Source organism: Budorcas taxicolor, chromosome 15 (genome assembly GCF_023091745.1).
Source record: "Budorcas taxicolor isolate Tak-1 chromosome 15, Takin1.1, whole genome shotgun sequence".
Taxonomy (NCBI): Eukaryota; Metazoa; Chordata; class Mammalia; order Artiodactyla; family Bovidae; genus Budorcas; species Budorcas taxicolor.
The window spans coordinates 33,699,762-33,727,696 of NC_068924.1; the positions used below are offsets into that span (position 1 = coordinate 33,699,762).

Sequence of the window (27,935 nt, forward strand, 5' to 3'; positions counted from 1 at the left end):
GCAAAACCAAAGCAAGCCATGTTCAGAGACACTTTATTGACATGAACAAGGAGTTTACTGAAAAACACCACCAACAGGCATTAGGTTGTTGAAATCTTGAGTGGTCAGGAAGAACATCTCTATAGAGTTCAGGGAGAGATTGGCTATGGAAAATGAAGAAAAAGCCACGCAAAGCTGATAACGTGGTAACAAGTTCCATCAGGTCCACGGCTGCACAAGTTTGCTGATGGTGTTAGATGCTGCTTCACACACCTACAAGCACTCATCCTTCAGTGCCTCCCTCCCTGTCACACACACTGCCCGTCAGCCGCATCTCTTGCAAACAGGGGAGAAAAGAATAGTAGCAGCTTTGAGGCTTAGCTGGGCTATGATAGGGGTTAAGTCTGATCTACAATTCAGACTTGCTTCAAGTGCTCATCTACTGGGTCCTACCGCAGACTCAAGGAAAGGGAGGGGCAGCTAGACATGAATCATCTACCACGGTGGACTTTTAGAGATTGGGAAAGGCCTGAGTGATGATTTAAAAAAAAAAAAGAGCACAGGGCACACTCAGGGGCTCTCTTGATACTCGATGCAGAGTGGGTGCTGAAATGCAGAATGAATGGATGATGGGCATAATGATGCCCCAGGTACTATACTATCTGGATATGTTTGAGGTAACTAGGAGGATTCACAGGGTTAGGGGTTTTTCATTTACAAAAGGAGGGGCAAAGACGGTGCTTGTTTATTTTTCCTTTCCACTTAACTTGGGAAGGGGTGTGTTAGTCGCTCAGTCATGTCTGACTCTGCGACCCCCATGGTCTGTCAATGGAATTCTCTAGGCAAGAATACTGGAGTGGGTTCCCATTCTGTTGTCCAGGGGATCTTCCCAACCCAGGGATTGAACTGTGGTCTCCTGCACTGCAGGCAGATTCTTCACCATCTGAGCTACCCTAGGCAGATTCTTCACCATCTGAGCTACCAGGGAAGCCCAAGGTCCCCAAAGGAAGGGGAACCAAGATATATTCTGAAACGTACCTAGCTCCTTGCTTCTTCCTGCCAAGATATAGTTATATGATCTTTCCACTCTGATTTTTGTCACATTCCGAGATGGGTGTATTTTCCTTTTTGATGTAGTAATTTGGGGGGAAGAAAAGGAGCTATCTCTTCTGTTAACCATTCTTAGCTTGATAACATTTCCAGCCTATTCCTGCTTTGAAAAATTCCAACTAACATTTCTAGTTTGGCCTCTAAGGAGAAACCAGAAACTCAGAGAATCAGAAATCTGGGTGTGTGTGTGTTTGGAGAGGTGGTGACACTGAAGGATAATGCTTTTAAATGGACTGAAAATAAAGGCTGATACGGAACAGACCTTCAAGGTTCTTTCCACACAGGAGCTGGGGCTGTGAGGCAAGGCTGAGCTGTTGGTAAAAGTCAGTAGGGCAAGGTGCTTACAGGGCCAACCGAGTTGAGCAGTGAAGTTCACTGGCTGTTAAGGAAAGGGAAAACCACACCAAGTCTAACTGGCCATGAGTGAACTGTATTAAGGATTAGTCATGGGAAATATCCAGCACCAATACAACAGATGGGGTTCCTAGAGTGACGATAGCCCTTGAGAACATTTCTAAGCCCTTTAATAAGAATAGCATGCCGGGTAAAACTTCCAGAGCAGTGCACATTTATCTGAGTCTTTTGTAGGGATATGTGGTGAAACAGGAAGTGGGTGAGGATTTGAAGTAGGCTGGTGATCACAGTATCTTGTGGATATATAGTCATGATCAAGTCTCCCAGGAAGGAGTTTAATTGCAACTCAGAAGAAATAATGGGGTACAATCCAACAAAAAGGGGAAAAGCAAAATGAGATAGCCTGTGAAAACATGTTTCTAGCATGGCTCAAGAAGCCAAGTGGTAGAGGAGTGCTTGAGTGGAACTAGGGATGAGAGATGTTTAATATCTTAGGATGTGCAGGAGACAAAGATTAGGTGGAGGTAAAGAAATGAGAGGAAAGGACGCAGCTGTGGTCTCTGTGGAAAGAGGGTTGGGCAGGGAGCTCAGAAGACCTGGATTCTAGGTCTCCAGGTTCATTCATTCTCCAGGTTCTAGTTCATTACCACCTGTATGAACTTATGGTTTGGTAAAGCTTGTCAGCCTCAGGCAGCCCATTCCTTCATTTGTTAATGTACTTGCAGTATCCACCTCACAGAGCTAGTTATGGAGGAGAAATAAGATAACTGAAATTAAAATGCTGGGTAAATCATATAACCTAATAAAGCATTAAAGATGAGAAGAGCTGAGAAATTAGGAGAAGATTACTTGCAAGGATAAATAAGAAAAAAAGAGGTACCATTCAACTTCATTAAAATTCACTCAGGGAATAGCTGAGTTGGGCTTTTGAAAAGGAAAAAAAGGCAAACGTGCACTCTAGCTCACAGGTTAGATGCATGGTCAAAAGGAACTTCTATGCACCAGCCACATGTCTAGAAAACCTCACAGTAATCCAGGCCTATTTTCCTCGCTATAGAGTAAGGAAAATCTATATTCTGTCTCCTATTTCAGAGGGATTGTGTGGGAAATTACCAATGAGAAGGGCCTTGAATTTATGGAACGTGTTTTCTTCAATAAAATCCAATACTCAAATATGTGAACAAAGACTTATTTCAGGCACTCTTCCCTGGGATGGCAGAGATGAACTGAGTTTCTCAGGTGAGACCCAAGGCCAAGGGAGCAGGATCTTCCCCCCAGAAGTTCCCTCTGATCTGGGGGTATGTTGTTCATCAGATCCAAGTCATTTCATCTCACCACCCATCCCAAAGCATCCTTCCCCCTCCCATCACAGAGTGCTAAGGACATCACACGTAACCAGTCATTCAAAGTGAAACGAGATATTCACCAAGATTTCTGCAGTGTTCATCTGCTCTCCTAACACCTAGGGAAAAAAAAAACAAAAAAACCCTGGACATTATGAATTCCCAGGTTAGCCCCCCTCCTATCACCTCACTCATTTGCCATCATCCATCTCAGACTAAAAACACATTTCTTAGTTCAATACCATTCCCAGACCACTGTCCTGGAAGATGTCTCAGATTCACAAATCTTTTCACTAAAGGAATTCTTCAAGTCCACTTCATGTCCTTCTCTCTGCCTTTCTGGCCAGTTTCTAGTTACCTGAATCAGACTTCACCTCAGCCAGGTAATCCACCCAGTTCTGTGCTTATGAAAGAGACAGGGCCATGGCCAAATTCAATTTCAAAGTCTTCTCATAAAATTATCCCATCTCGGGAAGCATAAAGTGGGCAGTGCCTTGGGCTTATATCTGCTTCAATTTATCCTTGAAGGTCTCTTAGAGTTGAGTCTTGTCTGAGTCTTGGGTGCCTCTTATAAAACACGTGATAATACTGATCCACAGAAATTTTGAAAGAACTTTGAGATTTCACTCCCAGTGCCCACTACCACCCAGGCATCTCAGTTGGTGTGCTCACCTGGGAAGATACACGCACATTATCCCCCAGGAGGGTCATGAACACACTGTATGACTTCCCAAGTCTCCTTCAAGAAATCTCACTTCATGACACTCTTGCTTTAACCCAAATCATCACTCCCGCTTCCATCCATGAAGACATTCATTCATTTGCAGCAATGGGAGAGAAAGCCGGCTCTAGCCAGAGGGAGCCGATGCACGTGTCCACCTCCAGCACATGTTCTAAGTTGAATGGAGCACAGGGGAGGGGTCCAGTTGGCATGAGAGCCACTTGCTTGAAAGTGAGGGCAGGCTGAGATTGAGTCATGTAGAAATAAATGTTGGCTCCTCAGTTCTGGCAAAGTCTTGTGTGTAGAGGTCTGATGGAGTTAACAAGGCAGAGGTGAAAGTTCAGAGGTGAGTGGATGTATGAAGAATGAACTGAGGGTGGATGCACGAAGGGAAGTGATGTCCCTGGGGCACCCTCCTGATGCAGTTGACATCACTGGACCTGGGACAGCCAGCCCTTTGGTGTTCAGGCCACCTACCAGTGATAAAACAGCTCACTGAGAATTGCCAGCCCAGTCTATCCCAGCCAAAGGCCTTGACCTAATCCACTATCCTTACATAGGAGGGAGAAGGGGAATTACTTTCTGTCACTGTGTGTAAGGAATTCAAGTTGCCCCCAACACAGAGGCCAAAGCAATTCACCTTTTGAAGGACTTGAATCTCGCACAGAGGTTTATGACTTGGGCATCAACTTTAAGATGGACCCTAAGGATGGGGGCTCTATGTAGAGTAGAAATCTAAGGGACCAAATCTCAAGTCACCTTGGTTTGTGCGTAACAAGGTCACTTGCACACCTGCCTCCTTATCTACCTGCCCCTCCTTTCCCTGTACGTCACCTCAAGTTGACCCCTTTTATTCCTCCACTGGGACTGCAGAGTTCTCTTTGTTCTCCGACGGGATGGCCAGGTAGTCAGACCTATTGGAGGAGAGACAGGGAAGAAAATCAATGCATTTTGTATTTAGAGGTGGAAACACAGGAAAAGGGAAGGAGCGAGGGCCTAGGAACAAGAATGCCTCTAGAACAGGAGGTCTCTGCATCTCCTTCTGGCCGTGTTACCCAAGAGAAAAGAAGAATGGCCCTTTCAGCAGACTAGAATCAAGAGTTTTGGTTTTTTCCTTCCATAAGCAATGCACGAGTCTTCTCATTTATCCACATTGTTCTCAAGACTTAGTACTGTTAGATTAAACCTGCCAAACTGATGGATGGGAAACTATATTTTATAGATGTTTTAATTTTCCTGACTATTGGTGATGTTGAGCATCTTTTTCATAAGCTTATAAGCAATGTGGGTGTGTACTTCTGTGATATGACTGTTCATTTGCTTTCCCAGGTTTTCTTCTGAGATATTTATCTTTTTTCTTGATGGTTTCATGTCCTAAAAATATCTTCTCCCAGTCTGTTGATTGTCTTTACTTACAGTGTAATAAAAATTATCATTTTTCCCCTCTCTGATTTGTGTCTTTTGTATTTTAAGAAATTCTATCTTCTAAGGTAATAAAGATATTTTCTTACATCCTCTATGGGCTTCCCAGGTGGCACTAGTGGTAAAGAACCCACCTGCCAATTCAGGAGGCACAAGAGATGTAAGTTTGATCCTTGGGTGGGGAAGACCCCTGGAGGAGGGCTTGGCAACCCACTGCACTTGCCTGGAAAATCCCAGACAGAGGAGCCTGGCAGGCTGTAGTCCACGGGGTCGCAAACAGCCAGACATGACTGAAGCAACATAGCATGCACGCACTCGTATTCCCTAATAGAATTTTATAGTTTTACATTTTATCTTGTCTTGAAATCCTCTCACAACTTATTTTGTTTAGTCTGTTTTATTTTCTATCTGGATAAAGAATTGTCCTTATACCATTTACTGGACAGTTCATTCTTCCTTCAGTTTTTTAAAAAATATTTATTTATTTGGCTGCACCAGGTCTTATTTGTGGCATGTAGGATATAGTCCCCTGACTAAGGATAGAACCCAGGCCCCCTGCATTGGGAGCCTGGAGTCTTAGCCACTGGACCACCAAGGAAGTTCCAATGGAGTTTTATTATTATTATTATTATTATATAGGCATTAACCTTTTGGGGGCTCTCTGCCTTTTCTGTTTTGTCCCTGTCGTATGTCTGTGAGTTCAGCTCTATAACTGACCTTTGCATCTGATAGGCAAAGTCCTATTCTTTCCCAAAACTTTCTTTTTGAAATAGGCAAACTGTAGTCCATGAGCTAATAATGGTTGTCACTTGTTTAAAGGGTTGCACACAAACAAAATGAAAGAATAGTAGGTGAAGAGACCCTCTGTAGCCTGCAAAGCCTAAAATAGACCCTCTGTAGTCTGCAAAGCCTAAAATAGTTACTACCTGGCCATCCTCTGGCTTAAAACTAGTTTTAGCCTTTAGGCCTGTGTCTGACTTTTAAGATCAGCTTATCGAGGTCCTTGAACAATCCAGTGGGTATTGTGACTGGACTTTTACTGCGTTTGCAGATTAATCTGGGAGAGAACTGCTTGTCCCTTTTTCTTAGCAACTGATTCTGATCTTACGCTTTGGTTCCTCCTCTTATTGTTTTAATTCTTTCAAACAAACTTATTTTCTGTATTTTACCAGATCCTTCTTATGTCTGAAGTTCCTGGGATTTAATCCTGCCATTTGTTATTTCTCTTGCTCGAGCGGAATGGTTTCCTGCTGTGTCTTAGAGTTTTGGATCAGATTGTAGAATCAGATTCAGCAGTGCTTTATCGGAAGAGCACTATGAAGCCTCAGCTGAAAGTGGGTCCCTTCAGGATAGTTTTTCATTTGTTTTTACACAGTTATCACTGTCTGGGGACTAATTTTTTTACTGACTTTCTCAGCTTAGAGGCTCCTGGATCATGTGGGCAGTATAAATTTAAATCCCAAACACTGTGAGAGCAGGATCGTGGTTATCAATTCTCAAGAATCTTTTATGATTGTACTTGGAGTCAGGCCAAGTAGATATGTTTCCTTGGCTTTTCCTGGGCTGGTGCACTGATTATTTTGTGATCAATACTTTGCACGAGTCGTAACCCTCTGAGGATCCTAGCTCTTCTGGTGACCTCAGTTCCAACTCTGTTTCTTATGCCAGCCCAACTATGGGCACCTTATGTCCAAGGGTGGCCACTTCCTGTCCAAGTGTGGGACTTCCTGTCCAGGTGTGGCCACTTACTCTGCTCAAGCACTAAAATCTGATCACCTAGGTCACCAGGAATGACAGCCTCCCCAGCATATCATTTCTTTCCATCTTTATATATTGGTCAATTGTAATTTTTTACTTTCCCGAGATGACAGATATCATGAAAAAAGGTACTTTATCTTATCAAGCATTTCCAGGTGACAGCAGCCTAGATTTTGATTATCACCTCAGCTATGTACATCTGTGAGGGTTATTTTCTCTCATTCCTCTCTGCAAATAACAGTCCAACGTGGCCCCTCAGATCCCGTCATTTGTTCCACATACTGGAGCCTTGGTGAAAATGGCCAGGGCACCCTCTGAACACTGAAGCAGTAGAGCCCTTCTCTGGATATTCAGTCACTGCCAAGCTCCAGGGGGAAGAACATGTTTGGAGCTCCTTAGCTAATAAAGGGCAGTGCCCAGGTAGCCTGATGAGCTCTGTGGTTTACAGCAAACAGCTGAATGTGATGGGAAGAGCATGGACATTAGACAGGCTTCGGTTCAAATTCCAGCCTCTCCTCTCCACCTCATGCTGAGGTGCAGCCTCAGCGAACCACTTAGGCTCTGTGAGCTGCTTCAGCATCTAAAAAATGGTCATAAAATGCAGTTTTATGGGATTGTGGTGGCAACTGATGGGCTTTACCTGGTGGCTAAGAATGAAAGGCATGAAGTCAAACTTTGCTTTGCTTCTTATAATGGTCTGGGGTAAATGGTCTTGGGCTCAACTTTCACATCTGTAAAATGGGTATATGCCTGCTGCCTACCCTAAAGGTTGTTGTGAGGGAAAGTGGAGGACTGTGTAAATCGCTCACCACCTCACCCGTGAGAGCAAGCACTCTGAAGGTGCAGGCTATCCCTATTTTGGCATCTTTGGACTTACGCATTTTCTTGGGCTGCCTCTTCGGCCTTCGAGACCTTCCTGTAGCAATATATCATCTCAATGAGCAGCCACAGGGTGAGGAAGACCAGGAGGATGTACATCATGATTTCTGAGACCACAGAGGTGAAGTCCTCTCCAGCTGCAAGGGGGAGAATGAGACTCAGAATGCACAGTCCAACAAACCCAGAGCTGTCACTGAGCTTCGAGATGTATGAGGCCTATTTTTAGGTGAGTCTTAAATATGCAATGGTCTAAAGGAACTTGAGAAGTTATCAAAGAGCTTTAATATCCTCCAGCTCTTGTGTCTGTCAGCTTTCTCACTAACTTTCTTCAGATGCTCTGGAGGGAGACATGGGGGAGAAGGGTGGCTTGGGGAAGAAATCGTAGAGCAGTGGAAGGAATCCTGGAGCCGGATGAGATACACTGCACAGCTGAGCCCCCATTTTCCTACTTCTTGCTGTCTGAATAGTCATTTCCCTGATTTAAGACTCAGCTTCTCAATTTGTAAAGTAAGGATAAGAATTCACACCATACATCATCTAATGTATTTAAGAATATCTGTAAGATGTAAGGGTTTCCCTAGTGGCTCAGTGGTAAAGAATACACCTGCCAATGCAGGAGACACAGGTTCGATCCCCGTTCCAGGAAGATCCCACATGCCTCAGAGCAACTAAACCCGTGTTGCACAAGTATTGAGCCTGCGGTCTAGAGCCCGGGAGCTACAACTGCTGAGCCCATGTGCCACAGCTGCTGAAGCCCGCGTACCCTAAAGCCCGTGCTCCGCAGCAAGAAAAGCCACTGCAAAGAGAAGGCTGTGCACTGCAGCTAGAGAGCAGCCCCGCTCGCCACAACTAGAGAAAAGCCCAGAGCAACAAAGACCCAGCACAGCCAAAAGTCAATAAATAAAATTTTAAAAACAGTACCTTGGGTGATGTAAAAGTCTGCACAGGTGTGAGGCACATGTCCTAGGTCTACAGACTCTGTCCTCTGAACCTGGGGTGGCAGAGCATCATGTCCTGAGACACAGGGTATCAGAAAACGGGGACAAGGCCAGTGCCGTCAACCCACCCAGTCTCCAGGGCATGCTCTCTGCAAGTCTGGATTAGAAACAAAGACGGCCCCCGCTCAGCTTCCTTTCAGGTCATCCCAAACCCAAACAGAAATGAGGACTGGAGAACTCTGTGTATGAACCAGGCTGTCCCCAGAGTTCTACTTCCAGAACGCAGGTTTGTTTTTTAATGTTTGTTTATTTACATGGCTGTGCTGGGTCTTAGTTGCAACACGTGAGCTCTTCAGTCTTCATCGCAGCATGTGGGATCTTGTTCCCTGACTCGGGATCAGACCCTGGGCCCCCTGCATTGGAAGTGTGGAGTCTTAGCCACTGGACCACCACGAAGTCCTCGGAACACGGATCTGATTCTACTGTATCCCTGTTGAAAAGTCTTCAGAGTTCTACATCTTTGTCCCTCAGGACAGAGATCTGACTCGATTAGCGCTCAATGGGCGGGCGCTCAAGGCCACTCACCGTGAAGCCTTCCTTGCCTCACTTCCATTCTCTTGGCCAGAAAAGCCTCTCTACTCATACACCCGTGGTCTTCTGGAATCTGTGAACATTTCTTCTTCCCCTTCCTAGATTGCACCTCGCACCCCACTGCTACCTCTGTGCCAACACTGTCTCCTGCTTTTTAATCTCCCACAGATTCCTCTAGGCTCCACGGAAGCCACCACCTCTGTGAAGCCTTCCTCAACTTCCCATGCAGAATTATCACTCACGTCCTTCTCCAGGCACTTTTCTATCCATTATGATACTTCCCAGGTTGTTTTGTGATATATTTATCACCCTTCTGTACTGGCTGTGTGCTTTTTAAGAATATATTTATTTCTGAATTGTCAGCCTGTTCTCTAATCCTGGAATACTTGAATTATTCAATAAGTATCTGTTGAATGAAAGAATATAAATAAATATTGATCGTCCATGTTTCCTAACCCCCAAAATGACAATTAAAACATGATCGGGGATTCCCTGGTGGTCCAGTGGTTAGGACTCAGCCTTTTCAATGCCATAGCCTGGCATTCAATCCCTGATCAGGGAACTAAGATCCCGCAATTGTGAGCCACAGCCAAAAACAATTTTTTTTAATTAAAAAATAAATGAAACATGCTACATGCCAAATGTCCTGATGTGTATTCCTTCCTAGTGAGAAGGAAGGCTGCACTCAGACCTCCCTTTGCTAGCTCTCAGCAGCAAATTACATTCATGGTCCTTGGTTATTCATAGGACCTAATTCACCCCCAAGGCTTAGCTCATTAAAAGCACAGCATAGCCGCAGCCATGACCTTCAGCTCAGAGAAGCAGTCCAAGCGTTACAGGAGCACCCAGGTTTTCTAACTGGAGCTGGAAGCACAGGAGAATGCCACACACGTTAAATGTCCTCTCATGGGCTGGCTACAGCCTGATTTGCAGTGTGCTCGACTCAAAGCACTCGATCTCTCCCTCTCTCGGCTGCGCTGGGTCTTCCTTGCTGCAAATGGGCTTTCTCTAGTTGCAGCAAGCCAGGGCTACTCTTAATGAAAGTGAAAGAGGAGAGTGAAAAAGTTGGCTTAAAACTCAGCTTTCAGAAAACTAAGATCATGGCATCTGGTCCTATTGTTTCATGGCAAATAGATGGGGAAACAATAGAAAGAGTGAGAGACTTTATTTTGGGGGCCCCCAAAATCACTACAGATGGTGACTACAGCCATGAAATTAAAAGATGCTTGCTCCTTGGAAGAAAAGTTATGACCAACCTAGACAGCATATTAAAAAGCAGACACATTACTTTGCCAACAAAGGTCCGTCTAGTCAAAGCTATGGTTTTTCCAGTAGTCATGTATGGATGTGAGAGTTGAACTATAAAGAAAGCTGAGCGCTGAAGAATTGATGCTTTTGAACTGTGGTATTGGAGAAGAGTCTTGAGAGTCCCTGGGACTGCAAGGAGATCCAACCAGTCAGTCCTAAAGGAAATCAGTCCTGAATACTCATTGGAAGGACTGATGCTGAAACTGAAACTCCAATACTTTGGCCACCTGATGCAAAGAACTGACTCATTAGAAAAGATCCTGATGCTGGGAAAGATTGAAGGCGGGAGGAGAAGGGGACGACAGAGGAGGAGATGGTTGGATGGCATCACTGACTCGATGGACATGAGTTTGAGTAAGCTCTGGGAGTTGGTGATGGACAGGAAAGCCTGGCGTGCTGCAGTCCATGGGGTCACAAAGAGTTGGACACAACTGAGTGACTGAACTGAACTGCACTGAGGCCTACTCTTCAGTTGCAGCGCATAAGCCTCTTGTTGCACTGGTTTCTCTTGCGTAGCATGGGCTCTAGGGTGTGCAGGCTTCAAGAGTTGAAGCACTCGGACTCAGTAGTTGTGGCTCGAGGGTTCTACAGCGTGGGCTCGGTAGTTGTTGGTGCACAGGCTTAGTTGCTCCTCGGCATATGGCATCTTCCCAGTCCAAGGATGGAACCTGTGTCCCCTGCATTGGCAAGCAGATTCTTTACCACTGGACCACTGGGGAAGTCCCCTATCTCTGTTTAAGTGCAGAAATCAGGGCCTTTCCTGGTGGTCCAGTGGTGAAGAATCTGCCTTCTAAGGCAGAGGACGCAGGTTTGGATCCTGGTCAGGAAACTAAGGTCCCACATTTTGTGCAGCCTCTGGGTCTGTGTAAAAAATAAATATTTTTTTAAAATGCAGTAGCCAGCAGTTGTACTGTAGGAAGCTGTCCTTAGTAGCTTCATTAGCCTTTAGGTGAAGAGAAAAATTTCTGTCTTAGAGCCGGGAGGTGAGCGTCAGTCCAGCTTGAGCAGAGAGAAGGGAGAGGGTCCGGGACCACAGGGGTGGAGCAGACATGGGGGTGTATCATGGTGGAGGGGGGCAGCAAGAGAGCAGTGAATATCTGGGGGTGGGCTGGAGGGGCTGCCAAGGGGCCACAGGGGGTGGGGAGGAAAGCAAAAGTGGCAGAGAGTGGGATGGTGCTGTGGGGAAAAGACGTAGTGGAAATAGAGCAAATAGAGGCAAAGACCTGGACTGCAGTCCTGCTTCTGGTGCTAAGGTGCTTCATGTGTGGGCAAGCCTTCCTCTTCAGAGTTCTGTCCCCCAGACACAGGATGGGGGACCAGAGCGGCACCCTCCAATCACCAGGGGAGTCATTCCAACTCACGTACGCCAGACAGCACCCTGACCAGCTGAACTCACACCGCAGGAATGGTGCAGAGCCATTTACACCGAAGGAAGCCCCCTGGGGGATTTCAATGCTGGTTCTTGGGTTAGAACCCCTAGATTGAAAGAAAGCCAAGCCTCCTTCCAGCCCTAAGAGAGCCCGAGGGGCTCGGTGGCTCTGATAACAAACTTACTCTCCTTCTGTTCCTACCCAAAGCTGGCTCTGGTGCCTGGCAGGCAGACAGGCTTCACTTCGCCACGCTTTCCACTGGCTGCACCACTCTGGAGGCAAAACCTTTGAGAGCAGGAGGTAGAGACAGACGCAGCTTCCAAGCGTCTGGCAGTCACCAGCCGACAGTCCCGATAGTGACCAGTAGAGGGCGCCAGGCTCCCTTCCCCCAGGGAGCACAAGTGTGTAAACAGAAGAGGATCCCTTAGGGAGATCTCAGCCCAAGCCCTTCCATGCACACAGAAGAGATGGGCTTGCAGAGGGGAAGTGGTTCATCAAGGCTGAGCCAAGTGCCCTGAGCATCCCTGTGCACCATCAGGATTGACCTACCTTCCATTTTAGTCTAGTCTAAATCATGACTAAATCATGACATCGCTCACTCTTGCTGTTCACTCTCTTGCATCATGAATTTTATCACCATACCATGATACGTTTGTGGCCTGGAAGTCAGGATTCCTGGCATCCTTTTCTAGGAGGAGCCTGGCTTTAATGTGACCTCTCCTACCTCTCCTGCCTCACAGCTTTTGTCTGTTCACCATCCTGCATCTTGGGGCAGCCAAAGCACTGAGAACGTGCTGGAAATAGATGGTCTAGGAACAGCTAGGTACAATGGCATCATCATTTTGCCTGGGTGAGAAAACAGAGAGGGAAATGCATATACCACTTTGCTGACACCTGAAGGAAAATTTGCAAGGGGCGAGGAGCCATGGTGCCCCAAACACGAGTCTATTAAAAGCAGAACAAGAACAGTTCTAAGTTCACCTTAAAGGTTCTGGACTTAATCGCAACAAACATTTGAGTTAGAATGATGAAAGGACTTCCCAGCCTAACAAGAAACCACCGGGGGGAAATCTGAAAAAATGTAAAGACTAGAGAGCTAAACGTCTTTCCCGTTCTCCCAGCTGAACATGAAGTCATGTAATGAGAAACACCACGCATGGAGGAGGGGGTGCTCATATGATTACTGTGGAGGGAGACAGATGAACAAGACTATCATGGTTTGGAGCACTGGTTCTCAAAGTGTGGTCCCCGGCAGCATCAGTATCTCCTGACAATTTGTTAGTCACGTAAATTCTCAGGCTCTGTGTATGGAATCAGAAAGGTTGGGTTTAAGAAGTCTTGCAGGGAAATCTGAGGCTGGCTGAAGTTTGAGCACCACCGGTTTAAAGGTCCGTATGGATCACAGACAGGAAGGTAGATGACCCCTAGGGATCCTCAGGAGATTTCTCTGAGCCCATGGAATCAGAGATTCAATACAGGCCAGAGAAGACGGAGCTGACTTGGCAGTTTCAGGCTTTGCAGAGGCTGTCCTGTTTCTCTGAGGGTGTGAGACCACGGACCAGGTAAAGATTCCTGCGTTACCATCCCAAGCCTTTCTGCTTCTAGGAAAGGCACAGTGGCAAGCTCTCGGGCAGCTTGCAGGAAGCTGGCCATTCCAGGAAGACAAGCCAGCGGTGGCAATTTTAGATCTCAACACTCCAAATACATGGGAGTTTGCATTCTTCAAGGGGCTCATTTGTGTGGAGACCCACTGTCTTCCCTCCCCTGAGAGAGCCTGAGTCCCAGCCTTACCCTCCTCGGTAACACGAAGGGGGATCAGCCGAGTAGTCTTCACGAAGGGGCGATGTGCCTCGAACTCAAACTCCCGGGACACGTTGCAGGTGTAGAGGCCAGAGTCATTCAGGGTGACGTTGAGCACAGTGATGGACACGTCCTGCAAGTCTTTGCTCCCGTTCCACTGCAGACGCCCCTGGAAGGGGCTCTCCACCTCCTGGTGGCCGTTCCGATACTCGTAGATCTGTACATGGAGAAACAGTGGGGGAGGGCCATGAGAGAAGACAGGGAGAGGTGAGGACAGGGCAGAGAAGAGGACTAGACGGTGCATGGACAGGGGGAAGGGGATGATGTTACCAGGAGCTCCCCAAATGTGGGAGTGCGGTGGAGGCTCAGAGCGGGGCAGGGAAGAGAGCCAAGGTAGGGCGGACAAAGGCACAGGGGGGTCAGGGCACGTGGATGTGGAAGGAAGGGGCAGGCAGGAAAAGGGGGTGGAAAGAAAGTGAACAGAGGAAGATGAGTGACGCATAAAGGAGACTGAGAGAAAGGAAGGACTGGAAGGATATGGAAAAGAAGAACAAGAGAGAAAGATGTGCCGTGGGGGCCGCCAGCGAGAGGTGGAGGCAGAGAGGCAGCTTCGTTTGTCATGAACGATCTGAGCGCTCCAGCCTCCAAATGTGGCTCTCAGAGTTGATCACCACTGAGGGGACATGGGCAGTCGTGGCCAGGCCACAGGAAGGGGTCCCAGGCTGCTCGAGTGGCCCAGATGAGCAGAGAGATGCCAGTGATGTGCGTGCATCAGCTCCTCCACTCTGGGTAGAGTTAGATCTCATCTCTAGGTTTCTTTTCTCCAATACTTCCACCTTCTGACATACCTATTTTTTCCCCCTCTACAGCTGTGCAGTTCATCTAATCTCTACTGGCCACACGTGGCTACTTACATGAAAATTCAAATTACTAGGAATTAAATAAAATGTGAAATTCTGCTTTTTCAGTTGCACTAGCCCCGTGTCAACTGTTCAGTGCCACCTGTACCTGGTGGCTTCTGAGTTGGACAGCATGAATATGGAATGTTTTCATCCTCACAAAAATTTCTATTGCCATTACTCTGTATTTCCAGCACAATTGTTAAAGCTTCTTTTCCTCCATCTGAGCCATCTTTTCACTTTGGGCAGGCCTGGAAGCAGAGCAGGTGGCTGGCATATAACCAGGCCTGAGGCTCATGGGAACCTCTCCACCTGGTTAAGATGTCCAGGCTCCTGTAACACTAGCTCCTGGACACTAGCCTTGGTCAAGGTCAGCCCTGAGCTGGGTACTGGGAAGGCTACTGTCCCAGGCCTGGCACCTGATTGGAACAAAGCCACTTCAGAATGACATGTCCAGCCTAGAATTAGAAATGAGCCCAGCTTTAAGAGAGCTAGAGACAAGAGCAAGCAAAATTCAATTTCATCCTAATGTTGTCTCCATTAGGTCTTTGTGGAGAAAAAACCTGCCTCCAGGAAGATGAGGCAGTACAGTAAAAAGGGCTTTGTATTTGCTCTCAGACAACCTGTTTCGTATCTAAGCTCTCTTTACTAACCAAACTTCTTGGATTAGTTGCCCCTTGTGTGCACGTGTATTGGGCGTTCTGGGTGGCTCAGCAGTAAGAATCCACCAGCCAATGCAGGAGACACGTGAGACGTGGGTTCAATCCCTGGACTGGAAAGATCCCCTGGAGGAGGAAATGGCAACCCACTCCAGGATTCTTGCCTGGAGAATCCCATGGATAGAGAAGCCTGTCGGGCTACAGTCCGTAGGGCCCCAAAGAGTTGGACTGAGCATGCATGCACATGTGTGTTGTGCTTGTGTGTGTTCTTAATCAAACACTAATATAGTGTTTCCTCTATCAGAACTATTTTAAACATGCTAAAAATTATAGCTCATGGGACTTCCTTGATGGTCCAGTAGTTAAGACTCAGCACTTTCACTGCACGGGGCATGATTTTGACCTCTGGTCAGGGAATTAAGGGGCTTCCCTTGTGGCTCAGCTGATAAAGAATCCACCTGCAATATGGGAGATCTGGGTTCAGTCCCTGGGTTGGGAAGATCCCCTGGAGAAGGGAAAAGCTACCCACTCCAGTAATCTAGCCTGGAGAATTCAATGGACTGTATAGTCCATGGGGTTACAAAGAGTTGGACACGACTGAGCAACTTTCGCTTTCAGTGAATTAAGATCCCACATGCCACATGATACAGCCAAAAATGAAATAAATAAAAATTATAGCTCAAGAGTCCTGGTAACAAGTCTATGAAGTAGCTATAGTTTATATCCCCATTTTAGAGATGAGGAAAGTGAGGTACAGAGAGGGTAAGCAATTCGTCCAAGGACAAAAGTTAATGAGCTGTGGAGTTAAGAACCAATCCCACGCAGCCTGGCCCCAGAGAGAATGAAAGTGAGAATAACTGTCATTTCCAAGTTGGTACTCAGATTATATAACCACCATTTTGGCACTGGCACCAACCAATCAGACTAACATTGGTCATGGCTGATCCCTCAGTTCCCAGATCACAAGGAGGTCAGAGGTTCCTCGTGGGAAGGGTGGTGGTGAAGCCACTAGGGAGGTTTAGCACAAGTAGCCACTACAGTCGCTAAGAGTCGGGCACGACTGAGCGACTTCACTTTCACTTTTCACTTTCATGCATTGGAGAAGGAAATGGCAACCCACTTTAGTGTTCTTGCCTGGAGAAGCCCAGGGATGGGGGAGCCTGGTGGGCTTCCGTCTATGGGGTCGCACAGAGTCGGGCACGACTGAAGTGACTTAGCAGCAGCAGCAGCAGCAACCACTACAGGATGCCGCAAACAAATGACCCACTGATGTACATGTACTGGTTGAGCGTCAGCCTTGGTCACCCCTGACATTCTTACTTCAGGGGTGAGATGAAGAGACGGTGAGACTTAAATGAGTTAAACACATGTCATTCCATTTAATAACACTTAGCGTTATTTTAATTTTTAAAATAAATTTGGTTTTGGCTGTGCTGGGTCTTCGCTGCTGCACAGGGGCTTTCTCTAGTTCCATCACGTGGGGGCTTCTCTTCTGTGCGGAGGACAGGCTTCTCACTGCAGTGGTGTCTCTTGTTGTAGAGCTCAGGCTCTAGGGCTCGAGGGCTTCGGTAGATGTGGGACACGGGCTGAGTTGCCCCGCAGCATGTGGGGTTTTCCCAGACCAGGCATTGGCAGGTGGATTCTTAACCACTAGACCACCAGGGAGGTCCTTCAGTTTTTCTACTAATTTAATCCATCCAGTAGGATGGTGCAGAGATTAAATGAAAACACCGGCCTAGTGGGGTGACTGATGCACAGTGGGCTCTAAATACTATTTATGTCTTTTCCCCCCTTATTCTGTTTATAACCAGGAATGCTCGGAGCTGGCCGGGCGCCCTCCCTTTCCCAGAGGCTGGGCTACACTGAGGCTGTCAGTTATCTTCAGAGGAGCTGTCTCTCTTTGGAGAGAAAGAGCCAGTGTTTGTCAGATCGTCATTCCCCCAGACTGTCGGGAGCCAGGTGCAAAATGGCAGAGGCCAGCAAAGCAAAGGCCAGAGTCAGCAGTCAGACATACAAGGAAATCTTTACCGCCCTCGGGCCTGTAGAACCATTCCACCACCGTGGTGGCCTCCACCTCCTCCCTCTTCATGCAGGAGATGCAGCGCAGCTTCATGGGGTTGCCCTGAACCGCCTCGGTCTCCGAGGGCACTTCCACACACACGGGGAAGCAGACGCCGACTGGAGAGAGGCCAGGAGACAGGGAGGGGCCAGGAGGTGTGGGGCAGAGGGAAGGGAGAGCAAGAAGGGAGGGAGGAGAGACAGAGAAGGAAGAACCATGAGACACATGGGAAAATAGCATGCACATGTAAGTAGCCCCCCAAGTCCCCACTCTCCCGACCGGCAGGGATGAGCTGGCGTTGTTGCGAGCGGCACATATCTGGCCCTGCCCTCAAAGACTCAGCATCTAGGTGCAAACAGGCTACCTCTGCATCCACCCATTGATGGCATGCACCCCTTCACTGAACCAGCGTCCACTGAAATCTACCCTATGACAGGCCTGATGCTGAGATTCAAAGTTGCACAAAACACTCACCATGCCCCAAAGGCATTTATAGTCTAGCAGGGAACGCATACTCCTAAGTGTCATGAAACCAGACCGTGGTGACTGACATACTAGTAATGTACTCTGTTCCCAGAGGAGGGCCAGTTATTCCTGGCTGAGCTGGGGAGAGAGGAACACAAGGATGGTGAGACTTGAGGCCAGAAAGGGAGATCGGACCCATGCTGTGGGGACCTCTATATGTACTGCACAAGGAGGGGGAGCATATGTTTCAAGGCCATGGAGAGATGTAAGCATATCTGTGTTTTATGGGAAATGCAGGTAATTCTGAGGCATGGTGGAGGGCAGAGCAGCAAGGAGGATGATGTGAGCTGACCGTGGGACTGGGGTGATGCTTCATGCAGAAGAGGAGAGACACAGGTAAAAATCGGGAGGGGGAAACTAACATAACATTGTAAAGCAATTACACTCCAATAAAAAAGCAAACAACAACAAAATCTCACACCACACACAAAAATATAGAAAAGAATTACATGAAAAAAGGCATGCATGAAATTAGAAGAGAGGAGAATCCCAGGGACAGGGGACCCTGGTGGGCTGCCATCTATGGGGTCGCACAGAGTCAGACACGACTGAAACGACTTAGCAGCAGCAGCAGCAGTAACAAACATATTCAAATTTCTTAAAGGGAGAGAATTTTAAAATGTAAGTTATTTCTATATCAAAAAACATACAAAACAAAAAAGAAAAATAAATGCTGAGTGGTAGAAGCGAAAAACATTGTTGGGGGGGGTCAGATTGGAGGGCACCTCGCATGCCACCCAGAGGTCTGGACTTATAGTTCCTGCCCCCTAGAAACTTGTGGCCCGTTGAAGAGGGTAAGTACATCAGACTGAAAATTCAGAATGAATCGAAAGTGGGATGTGATTGCCAACAAAGCAAGGGCAAATGTGGGCTGTGTTAACAGATGTAGCTGTAGAACAAAGGAAGAACAGTTCCTCTGTGCTGCTCAGAACAAATCTGGACTATGAGGATCAGTTCCGGGTGTCACAGTGTACAAAAGGAAGTCTGCATGTAGAGGGGAAGGCAAGACGGAGAGGGTCTGGGGCGAAGTCTGGTAAGAACACAGCGGGGTGGCCGGGAGTGCTTAGCTTGGACACTGACACATCTGTCTTCAAATATTTGAAGGAAGAGAAAATAGATTTCTGTGGAAGAGAAAATAGATTCTGACCAGCTCCAAAAGTTACATGATAAGGCTTGCTCAATTAAAAACATTTTTTTTCCCCTGGTGCTGAAGCTGTTAACAAATGCAAAAAAACTTTTTCATAAGAGAGCTTACACGTTATACAGAAGGTTCAAAAGTGAGAGGAGCATCAGGATTCTTATATTAGGACTTCTAACCCCTCTTGAGGCCACCTTCTCATTAATGATAAAAACAGAGCCCTTAAAAATGAAACAATACACACTGTCATTTAAAAACTTGGTCCACTGTGAACGGTCAGTCTTTTCTTCTACAGGCAGATAGTTCTTTCTAAAAGTAGAGGAAAGCTGTATTCAGAGCTTAAAATGAGACTGACCAACTAATTAAGAGTGAAAAATGAAATATCTGACTGAGAAGGGAACAAATTTAATTTTTAGACATAGAGTTTAAAAACTAGAGGCACTATGATAAAGTTTAGCATATTGAGATAAAATGAATTTCATTGGTTTGGTTTTAGAACTCTCAGCAAGCTGGAACTGCTCTTATTGGGCAGCCTGCACGAGGCTCTCCTGCCTCGGCATATTCGTCATTGTTCAGTTGCTCAATCGTGTCTGACTGCAACCCCATGGACTGCAGCACTCCAGGCTCCCCTGTCCCTCACTGTCTCCTGGAATCTGCTTAAATTCACCTCATTTCAAATTCATTTCACACATTTCTGCATATGGGTCATCACTTTAATGGGGGGAGGGTCCTTATCCAGAGAGAAATGATCAGAAACATTTTCAGAATGTGATGCATTTGAAATCTTGAGGATAGGCCTGTTTTATTTTGTTTTTCTTTTTTTTTAAGAAAGCATGGTCTATGCAAAAGTTTGTGAGTGGATAGAAGTGTAGAGAATATGCATTGAAAACCCCATGTAGCAGGGAGTCTTGAGGCACATGTATATTTAATGAGATGTGGTAAAGATGAATTAGTTCAATGAAGATGACTTCAGAGGAAAATAGGAAAATGTTCCAAGTAATGTACAGTTACGCTTATAGAGGCAGGAGGAAGATGGCACTGGGCAACTGAAGGCTTGGGTTTGATGGGCTGTTTTTGCTTTTTTGGCTGCACCGAGTGGCTTGTGGGATCTTAGTTCCCCAACCAGAGATGGACCACAGGTCCCTACAGTGAAAGCACCAAGTCCTAACCACTAGACTGCCAGGGAAATCCCAGTTTGATAGATGGTTTAATCTCTATGAGACTCAGTTTATTCATCAACAAAATGCTGGAAAGAAGATCTAATAAATTTGTCTATGTGATGATTTCTACAAACACGTTCGGTACAAAGGATCATTAGAGACAGCCTCCCTGAGAAGATGACACGGAGCAGGCACCAAATGAGAGACAGGAGGGAGCAAGCTATATGAACATCTGTGTGAAAGCGTACGGAGGAGAAAGCAACTCGAGAGTCCTAGGATGGGAGAGTGCTGGCAAAAGCAAAGAGCACAAGAAACCACAGGGACCAGGAACTTCCCTAGGGGCTAGTGACTAAGAATCTGCTTTCCAGTGCCGGGAATACAGGTTCAATCCCTGGTCTGGCGACTAACATCCCACACGCCTCAGGTTTGTGCTGCAGCTAAGACTGGATACGGCCAAAAATGAGTAAGATTTTGGGGGTTGTGCTGGGTCTTCGTTGCTGCGTGTGGCACTTGTGGTGAGTGGGGTCTGCTCTTCCTTGCGGTGTTTGGGCTTCTCATTGCGGTGGTTTCTCCTCTTGTGGAGCACAGGCTCTAAGCACATGGGCGTCAGTAGTTGTGGTCCATGGGCCTAGTTGCTCTGAGGCACGTGGGATCCTCCCAGACCAGGGATCGAACCTGTGTTACCCGCATTGGGGGCAGGCGGATTCCTATCCACCATACCCCCAGGGAAGTCCCAAGATATTTTAAAAAATAATAATTAAGTGCAGGGAACAAAGTGAGACTAGAAGGTGACAAGGTAGAAGAAATAAACCAGGACTGGATCGTGGCTGCCCTTGTGGACCATGACTAGGACTTTGGCTTCTGCTTTGAATGACATGGGAGCACTGGAGGGTTCTGAGTGGAAGAGCGGCACGACATGATCTGACTGCTCTGTTGAGAATAAACTGAAGAGGTGAGGAAGGACAGGGTGGACGCAAACAGAACAGTTAAAAGGCTGGTACAGGGATCAGACTGAGAGATGGTTCAGTGATTCTGCTTGGATGAAGACAGCAATAGAGCTGCTGGGCTTGAAAATGTAGTTTGCTGGACTAACGTCCTTGAGTAGGTGTGAGGTGATGCACTCCAGTGAGCAAGCGGATGAGTTGGCCTTAACTATAAACACAGTTGGTTCATTTATAGTAAAAGGGGGGAAAGCAGAATATATGTAGTCAGGATGGTCAGCAGGGCATAGAAGCCTCTCTTTTGTTCTGAGATGCCCCTGAGTAAGGTAATCATCAGAGAGTAAGCCCCACTGATCACCTTCTCTTTGCCAAAGTCCAGTCTGAAGTCCTAAGAAAGAACTCTGCTCATGAGGTCAATTAAATTCATGAGGTCCCAGATAAGACATTGAAAAATGGCCACAAAATCCACTCATCCTTATTCACTTGCCCTTTGCAATATGACTTTTGGAAAAGACCCTGATGCTGGGAAAGATTGAGGGCAAGAGGAGAAGAGGGTGACAGAGGATGAGATGGTTGGATGGCATCATCAACACAATGGACGTGAGTCTGAGCAAACTCTGGGAGACAGTGAAGGACAAGGAAGTCTGGCGTGCTGCAGTTTATGTGGTCGCAGAGTTGGACACAACTTAGTGACTGAACAACAACTCCTTCCATCCAGAGGTAAAGTCTGTTTCTCCATCCTGTGAGTCTCCAGTATACAGCTTCCTCTCTTTTCATGAAATCCTCTAGATTTCTAGAAAAGACTGTACGTACGGTAGACATTCAACCCACCCTGCTGCCTATAAATAAGAAACTCCTGGAATAACCTTGGCCAAATCATTTGACCTTTGATCTCCTCTGCTGTTTCCATAGTAATAATGTGGAAACACGAGAAGGAAGAATAGATTGGTTATGATTACATTTAACTAAGGAATAGCATTAATCCATCCATATTAAGCAGTGGATCGTAATGTGTATGTAACCAGCTCCTCTCACCTTTCTCGTCTTTGGTTATCTGGTTATACTGCCCCTCTTGACTTTGCTCTACACTGCTTTCCTTTGTATTAAGAACATAAAGGCTTTGATTAGAAAGTAAAACTTTCCAGAAAGAGGTAAAAATGACGTTCTCTGTAGATATGAACACCCTGAAATGACTTGGTCTATCAGATCTAGCCAGTCACTTAGCAAAGCCTTGAGAGAATGGGATGCAAAATGGGTTGCTAAACATTCCCTAGCACAACAGACATCTGGGAGAGTAGACATGGAGAGGAAGAGCTGAGAAGATACTAGGAGGTGACGAGTAAGGCCCTAGGCTTGGGAGAGGAGTGGAAGTGAAGTCACTCAGTCTGACTCTTTGCGACCCCATGGACTGTAGCCTACCAGGCTCCTCCGTCCATGGGATTTTCCAGGCAAGAATACTGGAGTGGGTTGCCATTTCTTACTCCAGGAGATCTTCCTGACCCAGGGATTGAACCTGGGTCTCCGGCACTATAGGCAGATGCTTTACCGTCTGAGCCACCAGGGAAGAGGAGTGGAAGGGTGGCTCCAAAGAGAAATGAAAGGACAGATGCCCACCTTGCAAGCCTGTATAGATAGCAGCAGGTGTGACCACAAGAGCTACAACAAGCACTAGAAGACCAAACTCACGAGATAAGAGTTCTCTACAAGTTCTTTCTCCTTCCCTGCACTTATTTTCTTATCTCTAAACTGGAAACAACACTACTTTCCCTGAGTAACACCACTGGATTTCTATGGGGACCAAATCTTCATTCGAAAACTGCTTTGTAAACTGTAAAGCACTAGGCAAGTGTGGATTGATTATTATTACTACTATTTACTTTAATGAAGGAAATGTGGAATTTTTCTCAGTTCATGCAGAAAATAAAAGAATGGAAAAATTCCATTCACATTTGCATCATGTGACTAATCAGTTTGGGAAGGGTGAATGCATCTAAGCCAAGTGTTTTCCAATACTGGAATTACATGCAAATAAAATGAGATAGCATTTGTGAAGTGAGGCCTTCTCTCTAACATTTAATGGCAAAGTTTCCTGAACTATTTCTCTTTTTAGGTGTGTGTGCCTTTTTTTAATTAATTTATTTTTAATTGGGGGGAAATTCCTTTGCAATGTTGTTTTGGTTCCTGCCGTCCAACAATGCAAATCAGCCATAATTATACATACATGTCCTCCCTCCCTAGCCTCACTCCCTTCCCCCATCCCATCCTTCCAGGTCATCCCAGACTGCCAGACTAGGTTCCCTGTGCTACATAGTAACTTCTCACCAGCTATCTATTCCACACACGGCACTGTATATAGGTTGATGCTACTTTCTCCATTAGCCTCACCCTCTCCTTCCCCTACTGTGTCCACAGTCCTTTCTCTATATCTGAGTCTCCATTCCTTCCCTGCAAATAGGTTCATCAACACCATTTTTCTAGATTCCATATATATGCATTAATATATGATATTTGTTTTTCTCTTTCTGATTTCTTTCACTCTGTTCAAGATTCAAGGTTCATCCACTTCACTGGAACTGACTCAAATGTGTTCTTTTCATGGCTGAGTAATATTCCACTGTGTATATGTACCATATCTCCTTGACTCATTCATCTGTCGATGTACATTTAGGTTGCTTCCATGTCCTAGCTATTGTAAACAGCACTGCTATGAGCACTGGGGTACATACGTCTTTTTCAAGTACAGTTTTCCCAGGGTATATGCCCACTAGAGGGACTGTTGGATCATATGGTAGTTTTATTCCTAGTTTTTTAAGGAATCTCCAAACTGTTCCTGGAGAAGAAAATGGCAACCCACTCCAGTATTCTTGCCTGGAATAGCCCATGGACAGAGGAGCCTGGCAGGCTACAGTCCATGGCGTTGCAAAGAGTCAGATACAACTGAGCGACTGACACACACACACATACTGTTATCCATAGTGGCTGTATCAGTCTACATGCCCACCACCAGTGCAAGAGGGTTCTCTTTTCTCCACATTCTCTCCAGCATTTGTTGTTTGTAGATTTTTTTGATGATGGCCATTCTGACTGGTGTGAGGTGCCTCTTTCCCTTTTGTAGCTTCTCAACTTGGTGAACCATGTTCAGAAGCTGAGGATGGACAAGAATAGGTGTAACACATATACTTCTTCCACAGGTTTTGTTTTTTTTTGGCAGGGGGATTGAGGGGTGGAGAGGAAGATGGGCACTCTGACATTTTAGCAATATTCTGTAAATCATTTCCCTACCATTCAACTGTGCAGCTTAAAAGGATGTTAGATATCTGCCCCAACTTCCAGACTTACATATTTCCAAATACACGTCTTTGAGGAACCAAATAGTCTCAGGTTATGACACGAAAAGCTAGTGGTAGAGCTAAGACTCTGATCCAGGCTTTGTAAGTCCTAGTTAAAACGTCCTAGACTATAGCATACTCTCCCCTCCACTAGAATTCAGGCAAAGACATTAAAAACTTAAATTAGGGTTTGGGAAGAAAGGCTTTGTAGAACATCACCCCAAGCTCCTCTACAACTTCACCTGTGATGGCTTTACTCGTGTTCTTTCTTACGCAGACCGAAGAACCTCTCCTAAGCCTCATGTCCCTAGTCTTCACCTCCCCTGAGGAAATCTCAGCCTTTCGTCTTCAAGACAAGTGAGATCACTGGCAACCTATTATGTCTGCTTCATGTTCAGATCTGGTCTACTCTACTGGGAATGGATGGCGGTGAGTCTGCCCTTGGGACTGGCATTACTCTCCCTCTTCGTCCTTCACAGCCTGTCTAATCAGGCATTTTGTTCAACAGGAAGCTTGGCTCTGCTTCTGGTCACATGCAAAATCCAGATAACACTGGCAGCCAGAGTTAGTCCTGGAGGCTTAATAAAGAGATAATAAGGTAAAGAGGCAATTCCCATCAGCATATCTGCCACTGCACTAGCAGAATGAGTTTCATGCCAATCATAGAGCATAATCCCACATACCTAGTTTCAGTAAGGTAGGTGGGCATGCTCACATCTAATTATCTTGGTTATTGATTTTTAGCATGGAGGAAGGTAGCTATGATGATGTCAAGCAATATAACAACTGGAGAGCATGTATATTTGACCTGAGGATCTAAGTTGGCAAGACTGAATGCCATAACTACACAACTACACACAACTACACACACACACACACACACACACACACACTACTACGTCCTCATCAATCCATTCAGATGCCCATGCTAACATGCTCCAACACATGCTAGAACACACATTCAGACGCTGAGGCATATACATTAATACAGTAAACCATTCTCTCAGTCGCACATCCAGACATTATCATATAGACTCATTAACTTCTGCCATACACAGGCAGGCACCCCACTTCAAGCCCATCTCTAACACCACTCTGCTCAGCTTTACTGTTGCAAGTATAGGACTCCCTTATTTGGAGAGAGAAGGTCACCTCACTGCTTCACAATAGATAAACAAGAACCTATTTATCTTTGAAGGCAAAAAAATCCAGCTCCCCAAACACCAAAGCACCTTAGTTCCCCATGTTCATGAAAAAGAAAAAAGATGCAATTCCCAGGTGCCTATTCATCTAATATATTACTGCAAATGGCTGAAGCCTGTTTTACTTATTAAAATTAAACAGTGGGATTAACAACTAAAGTATTTTCACTTCCAAAATGCACACATCCAGATTTTTTAATGTATAAAAATTAATTTGAAGAACTCATTGAGAAATGAAATGCAACTGCAACCAAGATTTTTTTTTAATATAATGAACGTGACAGTATTCTCTTTTAGCAACAGGAAAGGGGAAAAAAATACTTTGTAATTAGCAGGAAACGGGAGGAAGGGTGGGAAAACCACCAAGGGAGGTTCGGGAATAAAGCATCAGAGAAATAGGAAGGCCTTTTGCCAATCTCAAAATCCTAGCTCTCATGGAATTCCTCTGGATCCCACGTCTGGCAGACATGTACAGAGGGAAGCCAACCAGGGCTCCTTGTTGTCACCAACGATATCAATGTGTTATTATTGTTAACATTATTACCGTTATCTGCACCTCGCATGGCAGGGTGCTGGTACTTACCCCACAAGATGAGCAGAAGGGAAGCCAGGGGAAACAATCTGTTGAAGGCAGGCATCTTTTTTTTCAGCGGGTGGCTTCCGGGGCTAAACAGAGATTCCCTGGGTCAACAACGGCTCCCTCTCAGAGACTTTCGAGGAAACCCTCTGGGACGAACTGGCCCAAGGAGGCGACTTTCTGACTGAAATAAAGGCCAAGCGCCGGTGACTGGAGAGGCTCTGCGGGGTTTTGGAGACAAGCGGGGGTTTCAGCTCCAAGCCACCCTAGCGGACCGCCCCAGTTCGAGGGAGCGGATAGGCAGCTCGGCGCGCTCTCCCCAGAGCCCGTTGCTGGGATCCGGATCAGCACCGCGGACAGTGCCTTCCCCGCCCACCCCGGAACTTCCAGTCTCCTGTTTGCTCGTCGCTGAAAGCTTGGCTCGGAACCGAGCAGCCGGCAGGCTCTAGGCGCCTGGGCTGTCGAAAGGGTCCATGTTAATCCACCTCTCACCTCCTTACGAACAGTTACGCTCCAACCAGGATCCACCCAGACCCGGGAGCGCCGGCTTCATCCGCCCTGGCGGCTTCACCAACTGGGCGTGCCCATACACCCGAAACCAACACGGAGCTGCCGTCTGAGCTACAAAATTCGTTCCACCTCGGTACCGTCCACAGCCGCCCAGGCTCCCCGGGGAGATCCGGAGGGGCCAGGAAGGAGAAGGCGGAACCTTCTGTTTGGCCGGCGATCTCAGAGGTGGGGCGGCAGGGAAGGGGGATGGACCCCTTCCCGGGAGCTCGCCCACAAGATCGTGCAAGGGCCCCGACCCTGGGTGGCAGGTAAGCAGCTGCCCTTCTCCAAGGCCCCCTAGACCGTGTGCGCTCACTCAGCCTTAACATGCGCAGGCGGCTCTCCACCCTCACTGCCACCACAGACCCACCCCCTCGTGCAACACTCCCCACCCCCAAACAGGCGTGCCCCTCCCAGGGCTGATCACGGCTGCCGAGCGCGGGGGAGGAGCTCGGAGCTGCGCAAACACCTCAGCCCCCGCGATTTCTCTGCTCGCCGGCTGTCTCCAGGTTTCCCTTTCACATCTCCACATGTCTCCCCAGCAGGGGCACGCCTCCTCCCACCCATTCACACCCGCCAGGCAACCCCACTCCGGCTTCCTGCACAGACGTGCTAGCCTCCAGCTCCGGGAAGAGGAGGGCCAAATCTCTTGCAGGCAATGATCAGTGACGTCATCTGCAATGTACACTGTACATGGCTCCTGGCTTCTCTCTCGCGACCCCATCCCCTCCTTCTCTCCCGGTGTGCTCTTTGTCTGGCCTTGATCAGTTGGTTCCGGACACACTGAACGCAGCAAAATAATCGCTGCTTAGAAATGGTGTAAGAGTGAGGCGCACCTGTTCCCATGTTCACCTCCTCACCCAGGGAGGTGATCCAGATGGCGGTTCAACAGTGCTGTTGGGGGTGGGGCAACTCCCTCTCGCTCTAATCACTCCCCCCTCCAAGCAGATAGGTCGTGGCTTGGCGTCTCCCGACTATTAGCCTTACCCTACTCCTAGCAGCTGTTTCAATGCCCCGCCCCATCTCTGGAAGGGAGACCTGAACCTTCAAATTTAGTTATAAACTCAAATTGACATAATAGATTAGGAATGCTTGGAACCGAGTGAAATGTTAATCCAAGAACCTTCCGCCCTACCCCCCTTCTCATTCCCTATTGCTCCCTTTCCAAAAGGGGAAGCTTGACATTGATGTTCCAAAACAGAATGGCAGGGTAACAGCTGACTGTAAGTGAACCACATGCAGGAAATTCTCCCTCCTAACATATCACAGAGCAACAGAGTGACTGTCCTTCTTCCTGGGCAGGGAGCCACCGGGCCATAAACTC

The 27,935-nt window shown here is 46.9% G+C and overlaps 1 protein-coding gene across 8 annotated transcripts; it reads right to left on the reverse strand.

The window, feature by feature from the left end:
* Window positions 1-93: 93 nt before the first annotated feature.
* On the reverse strand, window positions 94-27,564 carry SCN3B (sodium voltage-gated channel beta subunit 3). Of its 8 annotated transcripts, none has more exons than XM_052652433.1 (7): window positions 27,448-27,564; window positions 26,069-26,283; window positions 17,146-17,309; window positions 13,565-13,790; window positions 7,565-7,703; window positions 4,342-4,421; window positions 3,658-3,980 (listed from the first exon to the last, which is right to left on the reverse strand). In XM_052652433.1, the coding sequence occupies exons 2-6, from the start codon at window positions 26,121-26,123 to the stop codon at window positions 4,358-4,360; spliced, it is 648 nt and encodes a 215-aa protein (XP_052508393.1). In that variant the 5' UTR covers window positions 26,124-26,283; window positions 27,448-27,564; the 3' UTR covers window positions 3,658-3,980; window positions 4,342-4,357. The 8 variants fall into 8 exon arrangements, 7 of the variants coding, with proteins under 7 accessions (XP_052508397.1, XP_052508393.1, XP_052508396.1 ...); XM_052652436.1 differs by lacking the exon at window positions 27,448-27,564 and adding an exon at window positions 27,221-27,305; XM_052652439.1 differs by lacking the exon at window positions 27,448-27,564 and adding an exon at window positions 26,555-26,902 and having other exon boundaries at window positions 26,069-26,151.
* Window positions 27,565-27,935: the final 371 nt, after the last annotated feature.